This window comes from Antechinus flavipes, chromosome 3 (genome assembly GCF_016432865.1).
Source record: "Antechinus flavipes isolate AdamAnt ecotype Samford, QLD, Australia chromosome 3, AdamAnt_v2, whole genome shotgun sequence".
Classification (NCBI taxonomy): Eukaryota; Metazoa; Chordata; class Mammalia; order Dasyuromorphia; family Dasyuridae; genus Antechinus; species Antechinus flavipes.
The window spans coordinates 143639395-143667038 of NC_067400.1; the positions used below are offsets into that span (position 1 = coordinate 143639395).

Here is a 27644-nt window from a genome sequence, read left to right on the forward strand (position 1 = left end):
ATAGTCTACTTAGTGGTCTTTTTTTTCCCCATGGGGGAAGGAAATAAGGAAATATGAACTTGTGGTTTCATAGATGTGGGGAGTATTAAATTATTAAATTCCTTTAATCATTGCAACTCAGCAACTAGGTTGGTTGAAAAAATAGTTAATTATTGCCACTTTAGAAGTCTTTCAGAATACTATAACTTTTTTTTTTTAATACTGGAATTGTAGACAGTTATCTAATCCAATTTCATTATTTTACAGTTGAGGAAACTGAGCCTTAAAGGGATGGATAATATGCTCAAGGTCATACAGTGAATGTGTCTAATCCCAGCACTGGGATTAGAATCCTGGTCTTCTCATTCCAAATTCAGTGCTTTTTTGTTACATCTTCATTGAAATAGTATTCACTTCAAAGAAAAAAAAATTCCTATTATAATAGCAGTGAGTACTTTTTAAAAGTGTATTCTCATCCACCCAAACATAAAAATTATAATATATGTGATTTTAAAAATCACTAGCAAGGTACGACTATTAAGTATAAACTACTGCAGACTGTTTTCTTGGGGACAGATCCCATCACAGTAAACTTGAACTGAATTCCAATGGAACGAAAATCTTTATAAATGAAGAAAAAATCTCTTCGCTCTGGGAGCCGTGTTTGATATCTCTTTAGGAGTCTCTCTTTTGCAGATCTTTTCAATAAAATGCTTTTTTGTTCATTTGTTTCCACTGTGAGGATCCTTTTTGAGGTTTTCCCCTTGCTGGGTGGGGGGTGGGAGGTGGAGAAAGGGGCAGCTCTGACCAGACATATTATGATGTCACAGACAGGGGTGGGCTTAGATACTAAACAATATGTTGGGGTTGGGGAAGCTGGACTGGGTTGGGGGTGGGTGTTGGGTGAGTGAGAGTGAAAGGGGCGGGGTTTCTCTACCCGAAATAGGCGGGCCCGGGTTTCAGGTTTGCAGCTGGAAGCTGAGCCAGTGGCTTTAAGAGAGTGGAGGTGCAGAAGCTACGGCTGTTGCAGCTGCCGCAGCAGCGGTGACCACAGATACTCTCCCAGCCCCCAAGCAAATAAATGCAAACTCGTTTCCGCTGTGTGGTAGAGAACAGATAAAGTCCTAGCTGGCTGCTTCGGCCTCGGCAGCCATCCCAAGCAGGCAAAAGACTCTCAGGTGAAATCATTGAATGAATCTCCTTCCACCCTTCTCACGAGTTTCCTTAAAGATTCTCGGATTCCTCTTTTTCCCTATCCTAGACGTATTTTTCAGGGGCTGCACTAGGTGGGTAAAGCAGGTGAGCCCGAAAGGGTAGTGGCGGATAGTGTTCTTTTCCTGGGAAAAGCCGGGGCGCCTGCGATCTTGCTCCTGTTGCTGGAATCGCGATGGAAAGAGGACCTGTCTTGCGTCTGGACTTTCTCCTGCTCATCCTTTTGGTCCTTTCTCCCGGTGCGAGAGGCGACGATTTGCAAAGCTGCGAAGAAGTTCGGAAACTTTTCCAGTTGCGGCATCTGGGACTTGTCAAAGGATTGCCGGAAACCCCTCGGGCAGGTAAGGAGCGAGATTGGGGATGACGGTGAGTAGCCTCAAGATGCGGGAGCAGTTAGGATTGCGGGTGCAATTGGGAGCTGGCCGTGTAGGAAGATTTCGTTTGCCTGTCAAGAGGCGTCCCGGGACTGCCTCAGTAGCTGCTCAAACCCCCATCCCACTCCCTCCTCTTATAACAAGTCCTTCTTAGGAAGAGGGCTGATGCAGGTGCCCGAAATTGGAGACCCTCGTGAAACTCTGCCTAGGTTTATGTGCAAGAATCCGGAGCCAGGCTCCGATGTGCCAGGTGCTTATGCAGCTTCTTCGGACGGAATATGTATCCTTTTGCTCCCTGAACCTTGGCGACAACTACACTTGTGCCTGCTAGGTGATTATTTGGGGCTCTGTCTCCGAGTACACGGGAACTATGCCTTGGATGCTCTAACGCAGCGGATCGCAAATCGATAGGCAGGCAGCTGGCGGGAGGAAAGCACTGGATCCAGAGCGCCTGTATATTGTGCGCCCTGTTGGAGAGGCTTACTGCTTGGAATTGAGATGAAATTTCGCCTGCGTCTCCCTCCCTGCATCCTTTCTGTGTCTAAGAGGCAGGGCCAGTCTCTTCGGTGCTTTCTGTTTTAGATAGAGAAAATGAGATTCATTCTCTTTCAAACTTAAATATTTAAATCACGCCGACCCCTGCCCTGTTCTGAAGAGTCTTGTAAGAGAAAGGGTTAAGGATAACTGGCATAAACCGAAATCTGGATTCAGATTCAAGTCAGTGGAACACACTGGTCCTGGACTGTTAGTTGCCCCACTTAAGGTTGTATTGCTAGTTTAAATTCACAGTGATTGTCTGCTAGCATTACTCTGGAAGCTACCGAGTAGTTTCTAAAGGCGCGATTTTTTTTTTTTTAATGTAGTACATTATTCCATATTGAATAAGTAGTTGGGGGCGGGGGAAGTGAGAGGAGTAAACCTGAGACTATTATCAATTTCTAACATACTTGGTGTGAAGTTCCTCTGTCTTCAGGTTTATGTTTTGTGGGGGTCATTCACAGGTGGCCTAGAAACACCAGTGCAATAAGTCTTATTGGTGGTGTGAAGAACAAGCTCCTGGCATTTACATGGATCATGCATTCCTTTGGCTATGTCCAAAAGGCTAAGATAAAAAGAGTGTAAAATAATATTGAGTAAAGGACTTTTAGAAAGATGCTTCAAATCTAAAAACCCCTGTTGGAATTTTCAGATGTTTATAAATGATATCTGTGACCTTGAGTTTTACTTTGCTTATGTAGAATGGTTGATGCTTGGTTACTCTCATCTTGGGTTTGTGACACATTGTAGCCCTGAAAGCAAACTAGGTCATTTGGGGCTATATAGAGACCTAGTCAAGGTAATTTAGTTGGCTTTTTCTGGACCACCTGTCAAGTGCAAGAATCCCTACTACTTCTCTTCTCTTCTAGATCCAGCACTCAACACCATTCTTTACTGCTCCTTTGCTTTTTCAGTTTTAATATCCTCAAATTAGTCCTCAAAATAGGAAATTCTTCCAGTAACTATTTTTCTTTTGTCTTTTAGTTATTGATAAACACAGAGGTGTCATAGCTAAAGTAAACTTGTCACATCAATAGGTTTTGGGGAAAAACAAAACAAAACACCCCCAAACAAAAACAAAAACAAAAAACCCAAAACAAGACTCAAACCAGGGTGGTTCCAAGTCCTTGAGGAGGAGTGACCATTGTATACCAGCCTTTTCAAACCTCTATTCCTCCACACACTTTGGACCTCTTGTGAATCACAAGAAATTTGAAAATTAAGTTCTGGAAATAGTCTGAGAGTTCTTCTGATAAATGCACAAGAGTGTAGCTATTATCTAAAACATCTATGGTCCATTATGTGTGATACTAGGCAAGTTACTTAATCCTACTTGCTTTAGCTTCCTCATCTGTAAAATGAGCTGGAGAAGTAAATGGCAAACTACTCCAGCATCATTGTCAAGAAAACCCCAAATGGGGTCAGAAAGAATTAGACTTGACCTAACAACAGAGAACTGATACTTTACAGTAGAAGGAATGTTATCCAGTTGTGAGTACCTATGCAAATCAACTTATGAAATAAATACAAGTGAAATACTAAAATTGTGGTGTTATCACTTGAATAATCATCATTCCTTAATTTCTAAAGTTCTTGAAAATTGCCAAGAGGTCTTGCTAGTAGTATAGCAACTTTCTTTTTCACATATTGCTATGTTCCATTTCTGTATAACTGACTCATTTAGCTTTGAGTTAAGGTGAAAAAGAAGCATAGCACTCACTTAGCTAGCTGGGCAAAGTGCCACTTCACTCTTCTCAGGACTAATGGATGTTAAAGAGCAATATGGTTATGATTAAAAGAAATGCTAAACTCCTTTTGGCATTTGCCTTACAGATGAATTCTCATGAGAGTACTGTGCTGAATTAAAATCATGTAACACAAAGCCATAGATGTATGAAGATATTTCAGACATAATTCTGATGGATGATATGGCAAAAAAGCAAAAGAAACATAATTTGTTATTCATCTCAAAAGCAAATGATCAATTTTAATTACTACTATACAAAAAATCTTTTTCTTCATCATTATCTTCATATACGACCCATTTTACTGCAATATATCATTTAGCTCAGTTTGAAAATATTTACTCCTATTTTCTTCAAGAAAACTCTATTCATATTTATTTACAATAAATATATTTTCAAATCAGTTATCCCCCTGTCCACCTAGCAGCAGCTATCATTTTCTTTGCAAATCTGAATTTGCCTGGTTTAAATTAGCTCTGTGTGGTAAGCATTAGGGGTTTATTTTTCTTATTTTAAAAACAGTATAAATAACATAATTCTTAGATTTATCCTCTTGTAAATAAGAACATCTTCAATGCTTCTTAATTCTTAAATTTCTTCTTACAAATAGTTAATTTTTGAGCTATCCTGACTCAAAAAGCCCATCCAATAATCAGACAGCAGGGGGTGCGGAAGAGTTACAAAGTTAAGACTGATTTATAATTGATATGTACAGGTAGTATAAAGCATTTCTCTTATAAAATCTTCCTGAATTTCCAGAATGCTATTAAATAAATTAGGTATGCTTTAAGGGTTGTTTTATTTATTCAATAAAAACCATTGACTGCCTACTGTGTGCAAGGCAATGCATATCAATAGTAATCTATTAGAAAGTCTTTGAAATCATTAGACTGACATGGGCCTATTAGTAGTATTCCTTTCCATTTCCTGGCTCTGATTTTTAAGGCATGCAGTGTTGCTAAAGATTCTCTGTAGAAAGAAGCAATGTGTGAACGTGATTAGAACAGCAGATCTAAGTGCCTCATTTTGATTTCAGGCCTTGAAGAAGAAGTAGTCAAGGTGCCCTTTGCTATTCTATTTACTATTTCAAGAAAAAAAATGCTTATCAAAAGTTTCTTAAAGGTACTGTGGCTTTCTCCATTTTGGGGGGGGATAGAGGAGAAGTGAGATAATTTCACAATAAAATTGTTTACATATATCTATTAATGCTTTGAAAAAAATAAAAGAGGAGGAGATTGCACAGGGAAAAGGAAATTTGTAGAAACTTAAAGGTACATTTGAAGTACATAGAAAAACATATTATGACATTCTTATGTATATTAGCTATAATAGAAAAGATATATAGATACCACTATATGAGTAAAGGGAGCACTAGGTGGAGAAGTGGACAGAATGTGGAGCCTAGAATCAGAAAGAGCCCCCTTTCTGATTCAAATCTGGCCAAAGATACCTTCTAATTCTGTGACTTTGGCCAAGTCACTTAGTCCTGTTTGTTTCAGTTTCTTTATCTGTAAAATGAGCTGGAGATCTTGGAAATGACAAACCTAATCTTTTCCAAGAAAACCCCAAATGAAGTCACAGTAAGACAAGGAGTCACAGAAGTGACAACAAATGAGTGGAGTTTATTGCAGTTATTCATTCTTTAAAAGTGTGTGTGTGTGTGTGTGTGTGTGTGTGTGTGTGTGTGTGTGTGTGTCTGTATGTTCAATTCAGGCCTCTGATTCACTAGTGTGCATCTATAACTTATTGTCTTAGAGTACTGATTGGGATGTTAAGAAGTTGTGACTTGTTCGTGCTCCCAGAGCTAGTGTATATCACGATCCAGATTTGCATCTGTCTTCCTATTTCCAAGTTTGACTCAATTTTCTCTTCCAAGATGTCTTTCAGCCATTTGCCACATATAGGAAAAATACAAAATTTTCTAACTTAACTATTGTAATACCCAAAACACAAAATACTTTCAGGCATGTACAAAAACCTTTCATTCAAGAATGTCAGTCTTTTAATATGGATATGATCTCATGTAAAAAAAATGCTATAAAATGTTTAAAAAATAAACATGAATATATATATATATATATATATATATTTAAATTGGTTTTCTTTATATTTTTAAAATTTATACTGTGATTTTGCTTCTTTATCTATTGAAAAATGTCACTTAGGGATAAGGGTAAAGATTTTCTTTTCATCTTTTACTCTACAATGCCTAGTCAAAAACCTTCCTTATACTGAGTGATCAATACAACCTTGATTCAATTCACTTATGAACTGAATTTGTATTTTATTAATAAAACACTAGAGGAGAAGAGCAGGTCTCTTATGTCCTTTGACAATTAAAAAAGTACTAATTTCCCTGATTATTGACATCCTTTTCCTGGAGACAGTCCTGTTAGGCAAAGGATAATTTAAGATAGTTATAATTAAAAGTAGTTTTCTCCTTACCTTTATGATACAATGTTTACTTGATTTCTCTACTACTTTCTGCTCCTTTATTTTGAATGCCTTCTAATACTATCATAGACCCTCTTCTCTTTATTTTTTTCCCTCTCATCAGTTCCCAGGGGCTCAAGCACTATTTCTATGCAAATAATTCTCAAATCTAAATAATTTGAACTCTCCAGAATTCTAGTTCCCTGTAAAAACAAAGAATCTGCTGGACAGGAGGTTGGGGCTTCATATTTTAATGACAGAACTCCAGCTCTGTGTTCTGGAGAGTACTTTTGAGTCCTCAGGGACATTGTAGGTAATAAAAACACTTTGTGAATTGAATTTGTTGAATTTATAGTATCTTATGCTTGTATAATTAATGACACCTGTTGTTTAATTCTGAGGAAGAACAAGGTGGTATGGAAATGGTATGAGTAATGATAATCCCATATTGCCTTACTTATCATTTTTTTTTCCTGGTACCAGGTACTTAATAATACCTCTTAGAGGGAGCGAAGAAGCAGGGAATGAATGGATAGCAAATCCAAACTGTCCATGGTTTTACAAATTATAACCATTAATTACATTAATGGATAAGGTTATAAAATTAATTCTGTGCAATGATACCTAAAACTGGATAATGTCCAACGACTTGTATAAGAATATATACCTTATGACATTATCAATGGTTCTGAACATTATCCAATTGCAAATGTTAGTGCTAGCCACATAGTTATATAGAGCTATTCTGATCACAGTACCTTCTCTGACATTGTTGCCAGGATCTCTCTACTTTATGTGACAATTTTAGTCTAGGGTAAAAGCAGACGTTGGCCTTTTGATTTTTTTTTTACGTAGTTTTACAAAAACCCTCATGTCAGAATCTTTAATTTGATGAGTATCAAATATGTCTTAAATCTTTGGGAATTTCCTGTTTGACATTCTTCAGTGTGTCATTACCATCTCCACTTAAAAGCACACGATGCATAAAGTTTAGAGAATAATCAGAATTAATCATAAGTCAAAGAATAAAAATAGTTCATATTACTCATATCGGAGGGTACACAAAGTAATTGTTAAGGGAATAAGCATTTATATAGTACCTACTGTGCTCCAGATACCGTGCCAAATACCTTTATACATATTACCTCATTTAATCTTCACAGTAATTCTGTGAGGTTGTTGTTCAGCTGTTTTATTCCTATCTTGACTCTTCGTGATCCCATTTGGAGCCTTTTGGGCAAAGATGTTAGAGTGGTTTGCCATTTCTTCCTCTAGTTCATTATATAGATAAGTTAATTGAGGCAAACAAGGTTAAATGACTTGACCTGAGTCACACAGCTAGTAAATATCTGAGGTTAGATTTTACCTCAGATCTTCCTGACTCCATGCCTGGTGCTCTAACCATCAGTTATCTCTCAAATAATAACTCCTAGTGAGGAATCCTTCTGAGAGGCCTATATATAGCTCAGTCACCTATAGTGTTGCCACTTGTAGAATTCTAACTGGAATAGCTGACATCACTCTTCCACATTGATACTGACCTTCATGGTTTCTGCTCAGTCTATTTAATAATGCATTTTCTGATTTGGTCTGGCAAAAAAGAAAAAAAAAACAAACAAAAAACCTTCAAAATAGTTGAGTATTTTAGGATCATGGCATTATTTAAACCTGAAAGAGTTGGTTTAGAGATCACTTAGACTAATTTTCTCACTTTACAAATGTAGACGTCTAAAGAAGTGAGAAGGTTAGTCCTGGTTGTCAAAGAGGGTGAAAAATGTTATTTCTATTTATACTGGATAAAATTTGTATATTTTGACTCTTATGCTCCCTTTCTCATTCCTGTACCATCACTCTTCCTGACCTCATACTTCAGACTTTGATTATTTTGCTGCACCTTATTTTTCTAAAAGTTACTGAACATAACAGTAATATAACAGTAAAGAAAAGGTAATGTGGTGAATATTTGTTGAGTTTGAAATGGTAAAGGCAGAAACTTGTGGCTGAAGTTTCAGAGAAGCTCATTTTCACCCATGTTTACTATCATTTCAGCTTAACCAGTCTTTCTGTGGTTTGCATTGATTAATATAGCAATTTCTAAAACATTTTTAAGAGGTAAAACTATTAGCAAAATCAGTCATTAGCAAAAGTTTTTTTTTTCCTTAGCAGATGTCTGAGTTGAAGTCTCCCGTCACTATTATGTCCTGCTCCTATGTTAGTTTTTGATTGGAAGAATCATCTAAATTTTCCATCAGACTGAGAGTTTTGTCGTAGCCTTCTCCAGTAATACTTATGTTTCTCTCCCCTTTCTTCTTAACTCAAATTCTCTATTTCATATTTCTCCTCTCGAGTTTATAGATTATATCACACACATACACACACACACACACACACACACACACACACACACTTTTTGACACTACAGTGTGGTGCATTTATCTTTAGAATAAGATATATCCTTAAACATTATGGCAATGATAAGGACTAATTTCATTCCAAAAATATGTGATAAGACTAAGCAATATAAATATCATCTCCTCATTTTAAAATACTGACTCTTTAAAAAAATTACTCTTCCTTTATGCATTGTTATATGGCTATGTGAAGCTCTAAGTGATATTTATGATTGTCTTCCCTTTGACAAACTTTAACAATTGTACTTTTATTTCCTATAAATATAAAGACAAAGCAAAAATAGTTCCTTCCTCGAGGAGCTTATAATCCCCCTTTTTTATTGTCGTCTTTGGAGGATTATTGGACATTTCCAATATTGGTCTTTCTATGTTGTAACTGTCAACCTTCCCACTATTTAATTTTATCATTTTTAATTTTGAAATTTTCTCAGTTCTTTCAAATTTATATTCTGTCTTACAGTAAGTCTTCAGTTTGATATATTTCATTGATTTGTAATTTTATGATGTGGCAATCTCCTCTCCCAACACATTCCATTTCTTCAGTGATACAAAAGAAAGTTACATTATATCCTCCACTGTTTAAGGCTAGCTATTTGGTCAGGAATTTTTTGGACAGGGATAGCCATACAACAAAGAAACATAAAATGTTTCACAGCTTCATGTGGTCCCTTTTTCCATCTACAATGATAGTGATTGATTGGTAGAAAAGGAGACAAAGGATGCTAAGAATCACACAGTGTTTAGATTGAGAATGCCAACAACTTATTTTTTTTAGACAATGTGAAATCTTTGTCTTGTGACTAAAAAGTAGGCATGCTAATGAAGTCACTGTGATACATCCATCTTGATACTTATGCTATAAATGAAAAGAGAAGTCAAAAAGAAGTTGCAACTAATTAGAAGAATAGTTCACAGACATTTTTCCAGAGAGGCAAATCCAGGAATTCATTTTATAGAGCACTGGAAAGTAACAAGGAATATCATTTCATAGGACATTTGATCATCCAATATTTTAGCACTCATTAAGTACTGGCAAAAAAAATGGTACCATGAAAATAATTGCATTTTATGTGCCAACATATATTGCAAAGGATGGTAGATGAATTCTCTAAAGAACTTAATGTAACACTCTGAAGTAAATTAATATATGCTTTAATATTCAGTCTTCAACATAAAGGTAAACATAGGGAAAGGCTGATGAAAAATATGTTGGAAAGCATATAAGGAATAAGACAGAAATAAAAAGCTTGTATCCTATTCTGAAGCCTTACATTCCCATTAATATTGTGTTTTTAAGGAAAAAAATGAGTATATGCACTTGGAAAGTATGAAAAAAAATCTCCCAAGTTAAAATAATTATATTTGAATAATAAATAGCTGGTTACTGACAGATAAGTAATTTTTCAATTGCCAATAGATCAAAATTAATATCAATTAGAAGGAAAATAAAAAACTAAAAATATTTAGCACAACTCAATTAACTCCACTTAACTTATTTAAGAAAGTTGTTGATGTTGAAAAATGAGAATTGGATAAAAGAACTGACATTAGTGTAGACTATTACGATTTCCTAAGGAATTTTAACTTATGTAAATCAACTATCTCAATGAAGAGAATTTTTAAAAACCCTGCCTCATTGAGCCAATATTTTACTTCTTTGACAAGTGGAGCGGATGTCATAGCCAAAAATAACCCTGGATTAGAATGTAAACTTAATTTAAAAAATTTTATAGTGAAGACTGGGGGATTATGAATAAAGTCACTTCAAAATAATAACCTTAGCATTTATATATTTAAGGTTTGAAAAGCACATTACATATTTCATATTTCGTTTGATCCTCACGACCACAATATGATTAAGTGTTATTGTTGTCATCCTCATTTTACATATGAGGAAGTTGAGGGCAGAGATAGATTTAGATAACCTTTCTTTGCCATCAATGATAGTGTAGTTACACAGGCATACAGTTTAGCATTGGGAAATACCTTAGAAGATAATTTAGTCCAATCTCCTTTATTTTGAGTCGGAAAAATGAAGTTACTTGCCTAACATCACACTCTAGGAAGCAGATATTGCTGGGAGATGAACTTAGCTCTTTTGATGCCAAATCTAGTATTATTTAGTCTACAGCACATAGTATGAATCATCCAATTTTAGGAAATGAGTAGTTTCAATGAAGTTAAATGCAAAGTTTGCCCCCCCCTTTTTTTTTTACATAATTGTGCCTAAGAGCTACAATAAAAGTGCCTCAAATCTTTTAAGCTCTGTCTTTGGAAAGTTGTTTATATTACTCAGGGTTTGTGAAGTAGAGTAAATGAATCAGAGGATAAGTGAATGCCAGAGGATTTGGAGAAAAAACTATTAGGAAAGAAAGATGTCTCCATGGGATAAAAAAGCGATAAGGAATTTATAAACAAGGATTTTCCTATTTAATTTGTGAAGAACTTCAATGAATGGATTGTGGATCATGTAACTGGTCTTTATGTAAAGGGTTCCTGTTAGAACTATAATCAACTAAGAAGGAAGGAAACATGCATTTATTAAGTACCTACTATATGCCAGGCAGTGTGTTAAGGGATTTACAAAGATTGTTTCATTTAATCTTCATAATAAACCTGATAAGTAAATGCTATTATTATCATCCCATTTTATGATTGAGGCAATTTAAACCAACAGAACTTGTTGCCTCTAACTAAATACTGGTGGAGGGAAGGAGACTAGAATTGTAGCTAAAGCAATGGACCAGAAATGATTTATTTGGCTTTAAAAGGTATGTCTGTGTTTGTTTGAATGGCATGCCATAATCTCTAGATTTATGTCAAATAAAATTTGGTCTGGATCTATGATTTCACCATGGTAGAAAACTCTTTGTGGAAATTCTTTGGGTCACTGCAAGTCAAATAGTTTGTGAATGATAGTATTAGAGCATTTGTTGTCTAGGTGTCTTGTTGGATAGTGTTGGACCTGGACCCAGTGATTTCAGTCAGACCCTGCCTCAGACATTTGCTAGCTGTGTAGCTGAATAAATCAGCTAAATTCTCTGCCTCATTTCCCTCAATTGTAAGACAGGAACAATAATAGCAAATATCTTTCAGATTTAAAAATGAAATAATATTTGCAGACAGGTTAACATTGTATCTGGTACACAATGTGACTTGATAAATGCTTATTTTTTTATTATTGTTTTTGTTGTTTATTTATTTAGTCAGGTCTGCCTCTTTGTGACTCTAAGGATCATAACACATCAGGCACTTCTATCTTCTCCTATATCTTCTGAAGAATATCTAAGCTTATGTTCATTGCTTCCATGACACTATCTGGCTCAACTTCTGTTATCCTCTTCTTCTTTTGCTGCCTTCAACCTCTACCAACAAAGGACTTTTCTAAGGAGTCCTATTTTCTCATTATGTGGCAAAAGTCCTTTTCCCCTAATCTCCTGTCTTCTCTTTGTCTGTTGAATGTTTGCATATTTTTTGAATGCTGCTGCTTCTATGAAATTTATTTCCTTCTGATCGTCTCTCCTTTTACCTTCTGCCTTTTTCCCACCTCTCCTTTCCTCTGCTTCCCTTTCATCCCTTCCTCTCTCTTATTTCCTCCCTTGTATTTTTTCCTCCCTCTCTCCATCCCTCTTCTTTCCTTCTTCCATCTCTCTCTCCCTTCCTTTCCAAGGAAGTTTAAATCTGAGCATAAACTATGGAAGAGCAGTAATCTAGGTAGCTACAATTCAAAGTATTTTGGGAGAATACAGTTAGAGGTGAAATGTCAATAGACTTTTCTACTTACATAAAAACTGTATGCAAAGTAAAGATAGAGGGAAGCTGGATCAAAGTAAATCATTAGAATGGTGTTTCACATTGGAAAACAACTTTCTTCAGTTATATCTGCCACAGAGAGTCGATTTAGAGTTTGGTACAATTTTGCAGTTTTGTTATTTGTTTTCATTTGTGGCAATCTTTTTCATGATTACAATCCAAGTTTGATGACAGATCTGGAAGTTGTCATGTACATGAGTAAGTCTGTTGTCTCAAGTTGCTTTCTGAGAGGAGCCTGATTTTTAAGTGGACTGTACATTTCTAAAAAATGGACATTGGTGGTATATAGGAGACTGGGAACTGAGTGAACCCTGAGATTGATGCTGATAGATGAAGCCACAGTTTTTTGTTAAGGAAAGGAAAACAAATGCATTTTCTTTAGCCCAAGAGTCTTTTTCATCCCTGAAGATAGTATAATTCCATAAACATCTAGTAGAATATCTTTAATGTGTCCTTCCTGCTTCTTAGATGAATCCCTCACCCACTTAGATTCACTGCTTAGCTTGTCTGTGGTTTCAATTTGTTCCAGATTTTTCTTGCTCTTTTGTCTCTCTGTTCCATGCCTATTTGCTAAGAATATCTAATGTCTTCTAGTATATGCTTACATTAGGATGACTCAGTATCTCTTAGTTTAAAAATATTGAGTCTAAGTTTATACTAGCTTAGGTTTTCTCTTCAGGATGAAGTCAGGGGCTCTGAATCTGGATCTACACTAACATGTCTGTGCTTCCTAATAATCTCAAGAATTTAATTAACGTCAGTCAGGCAGATGGAATAAAAAATACCCTAAACTATAGGTTCTTAACTTGGGATCTGGGAACCTTAAACAATTTTTTTTTTGATAATTATATTTCAGTATATTTGATTTCCATGGATATCCCATACATTTTATTTTTTTAGTATTTGTAAACATCCTTCTGTGTAATTTTGATCTGGAGTTGTATATCTACATTAGATCTCTCCCTTCATTGTTATGAGAACTTTCTGATAAGGAAACTCTCTCTACCCATTGGCCACTTCTCTGCAATTTATTGCCTTAGAGAGAGATCTAGAGCACTAAGAATTTAAGTGACTTGTGTAGGGTCACATAGTGAGTATTTTTCAGATATAAGACAAAATCTAGTCTTTTTAAATTTTAGAGCAATTCTCTTTCCTTTATGATTTGCCTTTTGATCCATTAAGCAGATATTATTAAACTCCCTGGAAATTGATTTAACCAGCAACAATGTCATCTAGGAGCATCTGAAAAACTTCACTATGCATAATAAATTTTTTCAGTTTGTACTTTATATACTCTGTCATAATTAGTGGTATTGTTGGATCAAAGGATATGCATAATTTTATAACCATTATTCTCTAAGTTGTTCTCTAAAATGGTTGGCCCAATTCACAACTCCACTAACAGTTCATCACCGTACCTAGTTTTCCACATCCCCTCCAGCATTTGCCTTTTTCTTTTTTCTTTTTTTTTTGTCATATTAGACAATCTGATATGTAATAAGATAGTCCCTCAGAGTTATTTTAATGTGCATTTCTCTAATCAGTAGTGATTTAGAAAAGCTAATTATATATAGTTTGTTGTCTTTTTTGGAAAACTGCTTCTTCATATTCCCTGACAATTAATCTCCTATAGAACAGCTCTTATTTTTATAAATTTGACTCAGTTCCCTATATAATTGAGAAAATAGGATTTTAATCAGAAACTTGCTATAAAATTTTATACTACTTCATTGTCTATGATAGCTTTTATTAAAATGTAGTTTCCCTGATATTCTATTTTAATTAGATTTAGTTTTGCTTTAGTTTTGTCTGAGATCATGGTTTTGCTATCTTTATCTTTTTTTTTTAAACCATTTGAAACACAACAGATTTTACTCTTTTTATTTTTAATTCTATTCGTCTTCTTCTTTCAAGTATATCTCTTGTAAGCAGTATGTTGTGTTGGACTCTGGTTTCCAATCCATTGTGCATGCACTTGCATTTTATGACTAAATCTATCTCATTCACATTCATAATTATGATTACTATGTATGTTCTTCCATATTTTCTTCTATTTATCCTTCTTTTGCTCTCTTTATCCTGTTGCTCCTCTTAAAGTTTGTTTTGCTTTTGAGCACTGCCTCCCTTAATTTGTCTTTCCTTTTATCATCCTCTCTTTTTCTTAACCTCTCTACTTAATTTCTCTACTAAACTGAGTGTGTGTCTGTGTGTGTGTGTTCTCTGTGAACCAATTCTAATGAAAATAAGGTTCAAACACTGTCACCTTAACCTCATTTTCCTCTCCACTGTAGAAATTTTTCTTTGTATTTTTATTTTATGTGAAATAATTTCCCCCATTTTGTCTTTTCCATCTCCCTTATCCCAGTGCTTGCTTCTTCCTTACCTTCATTTTTTTTTTTGGTGGGGGGAGATTATCTTAATCTCTCCGTGCCCTCTGTCTATATAGATGGCTTCTAACTGCCCTCCTGATTATAAAGTTATTAGGAATGACTTTTTTTTATTTACCCAAATAGGAATGTAAAAAGTTTAAGTGTTATTTGGTGAATTAGGATTTTTCTTTCATGTTCATTATTTTTAAATGCTTCTTTTGAGGTTTTGTTTGAATGTCAAATTTTCTGTTCAGGTGATTTTTTTTTTTTATCAGGAATGCTTAAAAGTTTTCTATTTCATTAAATATCTACCCCGTATTCAGTTTTGCCGAGCAGGTTATTCTTCTTTGTGAGCCCTAGCTCTTTTATCGTGGGAAATATCATTTCCAAGCCTTCTAGTCCTTTAATGTGGAAGCTGACAAATCCTGTATGATTCTAAATGTGGCTTCATAATGTTTGAATTTTTTCTGACTACTTAACAATATTTTCTCCTTAACATGAGGATTTTGGAATTTGGCCACAATATTCCTGAGAATTTTTATTTTGGGATTTCTTTTAAAAATTATTTTAATAGTATTTTATTTTTCTAGTTACATGTAAAGATGTTTTTCATCTTTGTAAGATTTTGAGTTCCAAATTTTTTCCCTCGCTCTCTCCCTTACCTCCCCTTTCCCTAAGACAGCAAGCAATCTGATGTAAGTGAATACATGAACAATCATTTTTAACATATTTTCTTATGAGTCATAGTGGGAAAGAAAAATCAGAACAAAAGAGAAAAACCATGAGAGAAAAAAAAGAACAAAATAAAAAAGTGAAAATAGCATTCTTTGATCTACATTTAGTTGCCATAGTTTCCATTATAAGTCTATTGGAATTGCCATGAATGTCCTCATTGTTGTCCATCACAGTTGATCATTATGTAAACTTGTTACTGTGTATGATGTTCTATTGACTCTGCTCACTTCACTTAACATGAATTCATGTAAGTCTTTTCAAGCTTTTCTGAACTCAACCTGCTTCTTCATTTCTTGAAGAATAATATTTCATTATAGTCATATACAAAACTCATTTAGCCATTCCCCAACTGATGAGCATCCACTCAATTTTCAGTTTCTGGAAATCCTTTTCTCTTTTTTATGATATCCTTGAGATATAGATCCAGTAGAGATATTGCTAGATCAAAGGGTATTCACATTTTAGCCTGTTGGGTATAGTTCCACATTGTTTTCTAGAATAGTTAGATCATTTCACAACTCCAGAAGTTATGCATAAGTGTCCCAGTTTTCCTATATCCCCTCTAACATTTATCATTATCTGTTTCCTATCATCTTAGTCAATCTGAGAGGTACCAAGTGGGACATCAGAATTCACTTAATTAGCATTTCTCTAATCAGTAGTAATTTGGAACATTTTTTTCATATGACTAGAAATGGCTTTAATTTCTTCATCTGAAAATTGTTCATATCCTTTGAACATTTATCAATTGTGGAATGGCTTATATTCTGATAAATCATGTATATATATGAAAAACTTTTTGGCAGTTTAATATGGTACTGAATAAGTAGATTAATGTAGATAGAATTGTCATTTTTATTATATTAGCTCTGCCTATCCATGAACAATTGATATTTTTCCAGTGATTTAGATCTGATTTCATTTGTGTAATAAGTGTTTTATAATTGTAAAAAGTGGTTCATGTGGTTCTTCATATGGTTTTGCCTGGTGAACCCCCAAATATTTTATATTGCCTCCATTTATTTTAAGTAGAATTTCTCTTGCTACTGAACTTTGTTGGCTATAGAGATATGGATGATGTATGTGGGTTTATTTTATATCCTGCAACTTTTCTAAAGTTAATTGTTTCAAGTAATTGTTAGTTAATTCTATAGAATTCTCTAAATATATCATCATATCTATAAAGGTGATAGTTTTGTTTTTTCATTTCCTACTCTCATTTCTTCAATTTCCTTTTTATCCCTTATTGCTAAAGCTAACAATTCTAATACAATCTTGAATAATAGTGGCGAAAATTTCCTTGTTTTGGCCCCGATTTTATTGGGAATACTTCTAGCTTCTCCCTATTACATATAATGCTTGCTGATGTTTTTAGATAGATGCTTTTTATCATTTAAAGGAAAACTTCATTTATTCCTATGTTCTCTAGTATTTTTAATAAGAATGGGTGCTGTATTTTGTCAAAAGCTTTTTCTCCATCTATTGAGAAAAAGATATTCACATGATTTGTTTTGTTATTGATAAAGTCAATTATGCTATTGGTTTTCCTGATATTGAATGAGCCATACATTCTGGGTATAAATCCCACTTGGCCATATTATATTATCCTGGAGTGTGATACATTGCTATAATGGTTTTGATAATATTTTGTTTAAAATTTTGCATCAATTATTTATTAGAGAGATTGGTCTATAATTTTCTTACTGTGGTTTAGGTATCAACACCATATTAGTATTATAAAAGAATTTGGCAGGATTCCTCCTTTGTCTATTTTTCCAAATAATTTAGCTAGTATTGAAATTAATTATTTTTTAAATGTTTGCTAGAATCCACTTGCAAATTCAGGTGACCTAGGTGATTTTTTTTTTTCTTAGGGATTGAGGACTTGTTCAATTTCTTTTTCTAAAAATGGGGGTTTTAATGTATTTTATTTCCTTTTCTATTAATCTGGGCATTTCATATTTTTGTAAATATTCATCCACTTCAATTAAATTGTCAAGCATGTTAGCATATTGTTAGGCAAAATAGCTCCTAATTATTGATTTTATTTTTTCTTCATTAAAGATAAGTTTTCCCTCTTCATTTTTTGATACTGGTAATTTGTTTTTCTTCTTTTTCTAATCAAATTAGCCAAAGCTTTATATCTTTTTCATTGGTTACTTTATAAAACCAATTCTTATTTTATTTATTAGTTCAAGAGCTTTCTTATTATTATAAATCTCTCCTTTGGTTTTCAGAATTTATGACTACTTGCAATATTTTCTCCTTGACATGGGAGTTTTGGATTTTGGCTATAATATTTCTGAGAGTTTTCATTTTGGATCTCTTTTAGGAAATAATTGATGTTTTTCAGTTTCTATTTTGCCATCTGGTTATAAGATTTTAGGGCAATTTTCCTTCATAGTTTCTTGAGATATTGATGTCTAGACTATTTTTGATTATAGTTTTTAAGCAATTCAATAATTCTTTATCTCTCCTTGATCTCTTTCCTAGTCAGTTGTTTTTTCTAATGAGATATTTTATCTTTTCTTCTATTTTTCATTCATTTGACTCTGTTTTATTGTTTCTCAATGTCTCATGGAATTATTAACTTTCAGTTGCCTAATATTAATTTTAAGGACTTTTTTCTTCACTAGGCCTGTGTACCTGTTTTCCCAATTGGTCAATTTTGCCTTTTTATATGGAATTCTTTTCTTCAATGAATTTTTGTATTTCTCTTTTCATTTGGCCAATTTTGCTTTTAAAGCATTTCCTTTCTTTAATGATTTTTTTGGTGTGTCTCTTTTATCATTAGGCCAAATCTGTTGTTTAAATATTATTTTCTTCAATTTTTTTATACTTTTATCAAGTTACTAATTCTCTTTTCAGATTTTTCCTGTATTGCTCCCATTTCTTTTCCTAATTTTTCCTCTATCACTCTTGCTACTTTCTTTCTTTAAAAATTTTTCTTAGATTTATGTCAAAGGATTTTTCTCTTTGAAGCTTTGGTTATAGCTATTTTCTCATTGTGGTGTCCTGAGTTTGTGGCTTGATCTTTCCTTTGTATGATCAAGTTTTCTCTCTTTTTTTTTTTTTTTGCTCATTTTTTCAATTTGTTTTTGATTTTGAACTTTATGTTAATGTTAAGCTTTGGGTGGGGAGTGACTGTGCCAAACTTCAGACTTTTTCACGTTACTGTTTTCAAAGCTCTTGCGTCTCTGCAAGTTTTTAGTGTTTCTAAGGTGGTATGATCTGGGGAGAAGTATGGTTACTTTGCTCTTGGTTTGTACTCTGGTCTATACCCAGGAAGGGCCCCTGTTCTCTTGCAGCACGAATAGCAGTCTTCTTGGCCCTAGCACTGTGATCAGGTCTCCTGCTCTTCTGAAACACCAAAGGCTAGTGCTCTTCTGCCCTGGAACTGTAATTAGGGCCCTGTTCATTTGTAACTGACCACAAGATGTTTCTGTCCTGCAATTGCTACCTAAAACTGCTTATGGGCAAAAGGGTTTCCACTAAGAACCAGCTGCATCCAGTGCAAACAAAATTGTCTTACCTTACTTATGGTCATGGGCTGAGGAATCCCAAAGTTGCTGTTGTTGCAGTGTGGACTCTGAGACAGTCCCCACTCTAATGTACAGATCTTTCTTGCTGACCTTCTAAATTGTCTTGGGCTAGGGGAAAAAAAAGCATATCACCTTGCCCTTTTCTTAGTTTTGCTGCTTCAAAATTTGACTTTAGTTATTAAAGTTGTTTGAAAGAGAATATTGGAGATCTTGGCTGATTTGCTGTCTTTAAAAAATCATTTTGGTGCCACAACAGAAGGAAATTATTCTTGCTTGTATTCTAAGGAATTTGACAAGAAGCATATATAAAACATAGACAGCATAAATATCAAGTTAATAAATACAAATATTTATAAAATAGTTTAAAGGAGGCTATTTGAGACTATTTGGGAGAAAGGGAACCAGTAGTTGAGGGAGAGGGTCCTCTAAGACACATAAGGGTTGTTGTAAATCCACACACTAATGGAGAAGCAATGATCAGTACAAGCATTATTGTTCAGAACTGAGGTGCAGCTATGGAAAATATCCTAAAAGAAAAAGAAAGTAACTCTGAAACTCTTCTGCAAGGAGTGATCTGAAGACAAAGAAAACAATAGTTTTTTTAATGATATTTAAGCTCATGAAAAATGAAATGAGATTAAAAACTTCACAAAATAATCTGAAGTTGAATAAACAGCTTAGAAGAAAAGTGGTAAACCTTCCATCTAATAGATCTCTGAAAATTAGAAGAGATCAAATAAAAGTTTACAATTCTACAAGACTTCAAGAGCTACTGAAAAAAACAAATTTAAGATTAAGAAAAAGAATGTGAACAATCTGTTATTTAAAAAAATGACCTTGAAAATATATCAGGAAATTATATTTCAGAATCACTGGATTTCTTGAAAATCATGATTTGGAAAAATAAAAAGCCTAGGGACCACATTTAAGAAATAACAAATGAAAATAGCCCAGCTATTTTAGAAAAAGAATGAAAAAGAGAAGACAAAAAGAATTCACCCATCACTTCTTGAAAACAAACCCAAAAGGAAAAGTCCCAGGAAAGTAAGTTAGAGCAAAATCTAGCATCCTCATATTAATGAAAAATACAAGTTCCAAGGCACTACAGTCAGAATCACATAATATCTAGCACTCTATAGTGCAAGGTATTGGGAGTCAGTTAATCAATTATTATATAGTAGATGGAGAGGGAGACGGCAAAGGAATAACTATGCACATATCAGGGCATGTATTGATATATTGTAAATAATCTCCAAGGAAAAGTTAAAGTTCCTAAAAGTTAGGAACTGGCAAAGATTTCATATAAGGTGCGATTGATCAGGGACTTGAAGGAAGCCTAGAAGCTAAAAGGTAGAGATAAGAAATGAGAGAGTTGTAGATATTTGTGCAGCTTGGTGTGAAAATGCCCAGAACCAGAAGATGACATTTTGTGTTTCAGAAACAAAAGCAAAGGAGGTCAATGTTATTAAATTGTGGAATATGTGGAGAAAGTAATGTGTAAGAATATTAAAAAGGTAGCAAAGACAAGATCATGAAGGTCTTTTAAAGCCAAATAAAAGTTTTTTTAAAAATTTGATTCTGGAGTAAGAGGATCATTTTGATAGTTGAATATAGAGGATGCTAGAATGGATTGCTCTAGTGAAGTTATGGGAAGACATGGATAAGAATACACAAGATGGACAGGCATGAAGGCGTTGCATTCTGTATCAATGGAGGGAATAATCAAATTAATGAGATCATTAATTCTACAATTCTACATTTGACTATTAATTTTTCAATTTAATTTATCTTATGCCTCAACCTACTCTCTGGAATTTTTGGAATTTACTTTGTAACCCAAGTAGTGCTCCAGTTATTCAGATGATAGTTGAGAGCTCCAATATGAATTCCTTGGTAATTAGTTCCAATACTATTGTGTAAGATTAAGTAATAGTTCCCAGATATATAATAAGGAAAGTTTTCTTTAAATATGGTTAATATGAATTTGCAAATATTATGAAAAACAATTGTATTAAATATTTTAAAATTTATTTGATTCAGGATAGGAGAAAAATTGAAAAGTCTGGTTCAGGCAAATTTATTTATCCATACACAGAAAAAGAGAGGGGAACATTTATTTATTAAGTGCCTACTCTGTGACAGACACTATGTTCTAAGAACTTTACAAATATCTCATTAGAACCTTACAATGACCCTGGTAGTTTATCAGCATTTTTTAACTTGAAGAAATTGAGACAGGTAGAGGGTTATTAACTTGGCCAGAGTTATACAGATAGTAATTAATTGTTTAAAGCCAGATTTGAACTCTCATTTAAAAAAATAATAGCTTTTTATTTTCAAAATATATGCAAAGATAGTTTTCAACATTTACCCTTGCAAAACCTTGTATTCCAAAATTTTCTCTCTCCCTTCCCTCCACTTCATCCCCTAGACAGAAAGTAATCCAATATATTGAACTCTCATTTTCTTGACTCCAGATATTAGCTGATTTTGATTTAAGGTTTACAAAAGTTTGCTCATTTTTTTTACATTTTCTCACTTGATTCATATGATAAAACTAATGAGGTACACTCTACAAGTATTATAATTACTTTTTACAAATGAGAAAACTATAGTTCAGAGAGGTTAATTAACTTGCCTAGGGTCATATAGCTAATAAGTGTCACAAGCAGAATTTATATTCAAGCTTCTTCTGACTCTTAAAGTCCACTACTTATTTTACTCATTTCAGTATGGTCTATGAGTAGGTTAAATGACTATGTTTTTTAGTTAGTCTTGTTATTTGACATATTGCATTTTCTTCCATTTCTTTGAATTTCTATAATTAGTAATGTGGAATACCGCTGACAATAATGAAGACTAAGTATATATACCCTGTACCTCCAGCATCTTCCTCAGAATTCTCAAGAGAAATCAATATAGAACTAGAAGATAATTGCTTTTTTAACCTTAAAAGTCAAAAACTATCAAAATATGAATTTAGCTATTAGAAGTGTATGATATGAAGGAGATATCTGGCATCAGGCCTCCTCTGCAGAGACAGCAATGAATGCCAAAGTAGACCTGTTGTGGCCATGGCTAAGTGTTCATCCTTTCACTTTTCTATCTACCAAAAGTATTGGGCTAGAATTATATCTATCTATTTACACATCAACCATTTGTGTCCTAGGAATATGATGTTCTTTTGGGAGTTTAATATGAAAGTTACTTTCTTTAGCTCCTTCAAAGGGGAGGGAAGCCTCTTGACCGTATTAGCTTCTTTCCCATTAGACTCATTATACAAAGACCTATCACATACATATTTATCAAAGCAAGTAGTAAAACAATAATTTGGGTAGTTTTGGAGATGAGTAGATGGAAGAACTCACTATCAAGAAGAGAATTATCTCACTTGAGAAGAATACTCTTAGGTCTCTCAAGGTGAGCAGTGGGAGGGAGCTGGAAGTGGGGTGGGAAAGAGGTGGTGGGGATTCTAATAATTGTGGTTGTAGTGGTGCAGGTTCTGGGAATAAAGGGATCCATTGACAATGATACTTTCCTCACATCATTGCAGCTCTGGGAGCTTCTATTAGCTATTCAGAGCTCACACTTTGCCTGTTCTCGACCCATCAAACTTCACTTCTCTGCTTATTTTTCTTAAGTTTTTCTCCTTATTAGGAAAGTGTGACCCTTTAGGGAACTTCTGGCACATTTGCTGCAGGAGTGCAATATTTCTGTCTGCTAGGTTATATCTTTTTTCCTATACCTCTTCCTGAATTTTCAAAAAGTAGAGCATCCTATCCATATTCACCATAATTCTGGATGATAACACTTCATGGCCAAAGAGCTTAAAATTCAAAACAATTACTATGTATTCTTATGTATTCTTATGCTCACTTTGCCATCCTGCTCTCCTGACTCCACTTAAAAAAAAAAAAAAACCCAAACATTGACATGATTGACTGTAAGATCTTTTGTTTTAATCCTAGGATTAAAAAGATTTAAAATAGAAAGAAATTCTGAACTGTGTTAGTGATCAAAAGCTTTAAGAATTGTAGATTCTTAAAGCTGGAAGGGGCCCTAGAGATTACCTCGTCTTATTTCTATGCACAGAAAAACTGAGAAACAGAGGGGTGGACTGAGTTTTCCAGAACTATCCAGCAAGTTCATAAAAGGCTTAAGAATAGTCACACTCCAGTGTTTTCCATATGCCCTGCTGCATTTTTTTACTTGTGTGCTCTGACTTCCCCATCACTTGTCCCTTCTTCCTTTATGCTATTAACTCTCCAAACTTAAAAGAAAAAGAAAAAAAACTGATCTCCAAAGTTTAGAAAGGATTTCTCTTACTTAGAGGGCAGTATATACTGTTTTCTGGAGGTAATAGCTTCAGTTTAAGAAATATTTATATAAGATATTTCAAAAAATTTAGCGTAATTTCAAGTTGTGAAAGCTTGAAAGTTTTCAGGGTACCCTATATAGTTGATTTTCATAATAATTTTAGCATAACCTACATAATCTACATAAATTTTAGCATAATCTATAACCTACAAAATTGATCTCTTATTTTTAATATTTGATGTTTTATTTCAAATAGGTTTAGTATTGGTTGGAGACAGCTAGAGACAGGCTTGGAATCAGGAAAAGACCTAAGTTCAAATGTGATCTCAGATATTTACTGTTTGACCCTGGGCAAGTTACTAAGTCTGTTTGCCTCAATTTCCTCATCTGGAAAATGATCGGAGAAGGAAATAGCAAACTATAATCCAATATTTTTGCCAAGAAAATCCCAAAAGGGGTCATGATGTATTAGACACAATTGATAAAAGAAAACAAACACGTAAACACCAATAACAAAAGATTTTAGGTATGAAAAATCAGGTAAGTAGAATAGCTTTAAAATTCATGTCAGGAGAAATGGTATATTGGAATGATTGGATTTGTACTTAAGGAAACTTTCCTTCTCTTCCTCCCTCCCTCCCTCCCTTCCTTCCTTCCTTCTTTCCTTCATTTCCCTCCCTTCCTCCCCTCCCTCCTAACCTCCTTCCCTCCCTACCTCTTTCCCTCCCTCATAACCTTTTTTCCTCCTTCCCTCCTTCCTTCCCTCCTTCCCTCCCTTCCTTTCCTCCTTCCCTCCCTTTCTTTCTTCCTTTCTTCCCTCCAAACTTAAAAGAAAGATTTGTATTTAAGGAGACTTTCTTCCCTCCCTCCCCTCCTTCCTCCTTCCCTCCCTTCCTTTCTTCCCTCCTTCCCTACCTTCCTTTCTTCCTTCCCTCCAAATTTAAAAGAAAGATTTGTACTTAAGGAGACTTTCTTCTCTTTTTTCCTTCCCTCCCTCTCTTCCTCCCTCCCTTCCTTCTTATCTTCCTTCTTCTCTCGCCTTTCTTCCCCTCTTTCCTTCCTTTCTCTCCTCCTTCTTCCCTCCCCTCTTTCCTCTACTCTTTCTCCCCTCCTCTCTTTCCTCCCTCCTTCTTCCCTCCCCTCTTTCCTCTACTCTTTCTCCCCTCTTCCCTTCCTTCCCTTCCTTCCTTCCTTCCTTCCCTTTTTCCTCTTCCTTCCCTCCCCTCTTTCCTCCACTCTTTCTCCTTTCTTTCCTCCACTCTTTCTTCTCTCTTTCCTCCACTCTTTCTTCTCTCTTTCCTCCTTCCCTTCTTTCCCTCCTTCCTTCTCTTCTTTCCCTCCTTCCTTCCTTCCTTCCTACTTTCCTTCTTTCTCTCCTTCCTTCCTCCCTGCCTTCCTTATTTCCCTCCTTGCCTTCCTCCTTGCCTTCCTTATTTCCCTCCTTGCCTTCCTTCCTTCCCTTCCTTCTTTCCCTTCTTTCTTTCCCTTCTTTCCTTTCCTCACTTCCCTCACTTCTTTCCTTTTCTCACTTCCCTCCCTTCTTTCCCTCCCTTCATTCCCTTCTTATGATGCTTTGTTTTGGTATTATCTTGTCCTGTATAGTTCTTCCTATTTGATTATTAGGTACAGTCCAGAGATAGCAACCAACAGTAGATTACTGAGGAGTTGCTGGACTAAGGTGGAAGCTTCAGGAACTCAAGCCAGCATTAGTGGAATGTCAGTGATAGAGCAGAGGGCCAAGTCTTCTATGCCAATAGATGACTTTAGCTGACAAGGCAAGGAAAGAACTGTTATATGAAAAAGGAAACTTGAATAACTGCCATTCACTGGTATTGTGAGTAATAGGGATTATACCTATCTGGGAGAAAGGACTCTGACTTTCTAGTCACTGAAGTGCTTTATTTAGGTTATTGGAGGGTTGTCACACAGAGTAGCATTAGAAATCTGGAGGAATATTTGTTCCTGGGGAAACAGATTTATTAAAAGGGAGAATTGCTCTTGTAGTATGAGGTATGGTACCAGTCCTCACTTGGTTGGTTCCCCAAAGAGGTAGCCACATTTCTATCTCTCACTTTCAGAGTGTGGAGCTCTATGCTTACTGAGTTCTTTCTATCATACTTTGCATCTAAGTAGGTTCAAGACAACACTGTTAATTCTTACTTTACTAAATTTACTAAACAAGGAGGCAAAAAAGAATAATTGTAACATGACAATGCATTTATAAACCTGGATGATATTTTCAGGGTAATATACACCGTCCACTTGGAAAGAATGGACAAAATTTGCAGAAATCCAATAGGGAGATACATGAATAAGAAAATCCATGTGCTTGAGGTAGCTTATAACTCTAGACTCCAGCTTCTGAAACTGTATTTTGCAACTCCCTATGGAGTCTTATAACTAAATGTGGGGGTTATGCAATAGTGATTTATTAGTAGTAATATTTTTTGGGGGGTGGATCATGAGTGGAAGAAGTTTAAGAAGTCTGGTTTTAGACTGTAGACCTCAATGCCTTTGTCTCCTTTTGAAAGGTCTTCACAAGATGCTATACCTTTTCTTATTCTTTCTGCTATCCCATTAGTTGGAGCTACTTCTCAGACAGTTGCTTCTCTGGGAGAAGAGACACTAAACCTAGGGTTTTCAGAGCTGTACAAGTAATGCTTCCTTGACTGATCTCAAGGAAATTTAGCTCTATCAGCAAAATAGTTCCTCTAAATTTGAAATCTTCAGGGCTGTTTAGATGGGTTTGCTTGACTTTGAGTATTACCTTTCTCAAGCCATAAGAGGCAGTAAAAAGCAATGCAAACCTTTCCTTTCCCTAGCTAACTTCCCAAACATCATAGGATACTTTTTCTTTTAGTGAGTTCTTTAAGACAGCATTGCTTGCCTCTAGCAGCTTCAAAGCCTATGGGTTCTACTCATCAGGTCTTTGCTGTGCTTGGATTGAAGCTGCTGATCTCTTTTTATTTGTTCCTTCTTCTCTGCTCTATTTTTGTCTTTAGCCACTGATTCCAATTACTAATTCCTCCCCGAAAGTAAGGATTCCATTATCTCACTTATACTTTGTGATGTGAAATCAAAATTCATGTTTCTAATAGGCCTGCCACAGAGATGACATTATCTCAATTACCCCAAAGTTCTAATTATCTGGTTTTATTCAGCTATCCATCCATCTTGAAGTCTGCACAATGGTTATATATAAATGAAGTGCATCTTTTCATTATATTATTTTTCTCTTAGATCCTCTTATAGTAAGCTGTCCTTCTAGAAGTCCAATTACTGCCTTTCTCAATGTTTCTCACACAGTCATCCTTTTTTCCTGTCCTCTTCCAAAAATGTTCAAATAAGAAAGGGGATATATTTTAACATGTCTTTCTAATCATCCCAAGTTTTTTCTCCTTTTTGAGGGAGGTTAACCAAAATTGTGGTGCTAGAGAAGGCTTTTGAGAGTCTCCTGTACATCGAGGAGATCAATTAATACTTACAGAAATTAATTCTTACATATATTTAACATTTATTGGATTACCTGTTCTCTAGGAGAGAAGGTGGAGGGAAGGGGAGGGAAACAATTTGAAATACAAGATTTTGCAAGGATGAAAATTACACATGCATATGTTTTGAAAATAAAAAAGTTTTAATAAAAAGAAATTAATTCAGACTACTCATTGGAAAGATGAATATTGAAGTCAGAGTCAATATTTAAATACTTATGTATAGCTTAGATAGCATCATGGAAGCAATTGAACATGAGGATATACAGAATTCATGAAACAATAGAGGATAAAAGGCATGTTATAGTCCATGGAGTCAGAAGTCATGAGATACTGAATGAATAAACAACAAAATCCAAGGTAATTCAGTCTAGTGAGAACCCTATGTGTTTCTGGGGAAAGTGGATACCCACTATAAGGGTAGGAGAGTTTTCTTGACTTGCAATACACTTAAGTGTAAGTTGTTTTAATTTTAAAATTGGGTGAAAGAAAATCTGTTTTATTTAGTATTATGTTAGCCTGAGAGCTTGCCTGAGAGTTCAGAGCTCATAGCTCATTAATTTTTTTGGTATAGCCAAATTTGGTTCTTTCTGGGGAAACTCTGGGTGGGAACAAACTGAACCAACTGCTGAAATTTCCAGGGGAAAGAATCAGAGAAACAACAAGCTAAAGAAAAAATTGAGAAA

The 27644-nt window shown here is 34.7% G+C and overlaps 1 protein-coding gene across 3 annotated transcripts in view; it reads left to right on the forward strand.

Moving 5' to 3' along the window:
• The first annotated feature begins 910 nt into the window (after positions 1-910).
• Positions 911-27644, forward strand: part of LOC127553362 (glypican-5-like) — a 75987-nt gene continuing 49253 nt past the window's right edge. For all 3 annotated transcript variants that reach the window (XM_051984000.1, XM_051984002.1, XM_051984001.1), the window contains exon 1: positions 911-1532. In XM_051984000.1, the coding sequence (XP_051839960.1) occupies positions 1367-1532 (166 nt within the window). In that variant the 5' untranslated portion in view covers positions 911-1366. The remainder of the gene's footprint in view (positions 1533-27644) is intronic.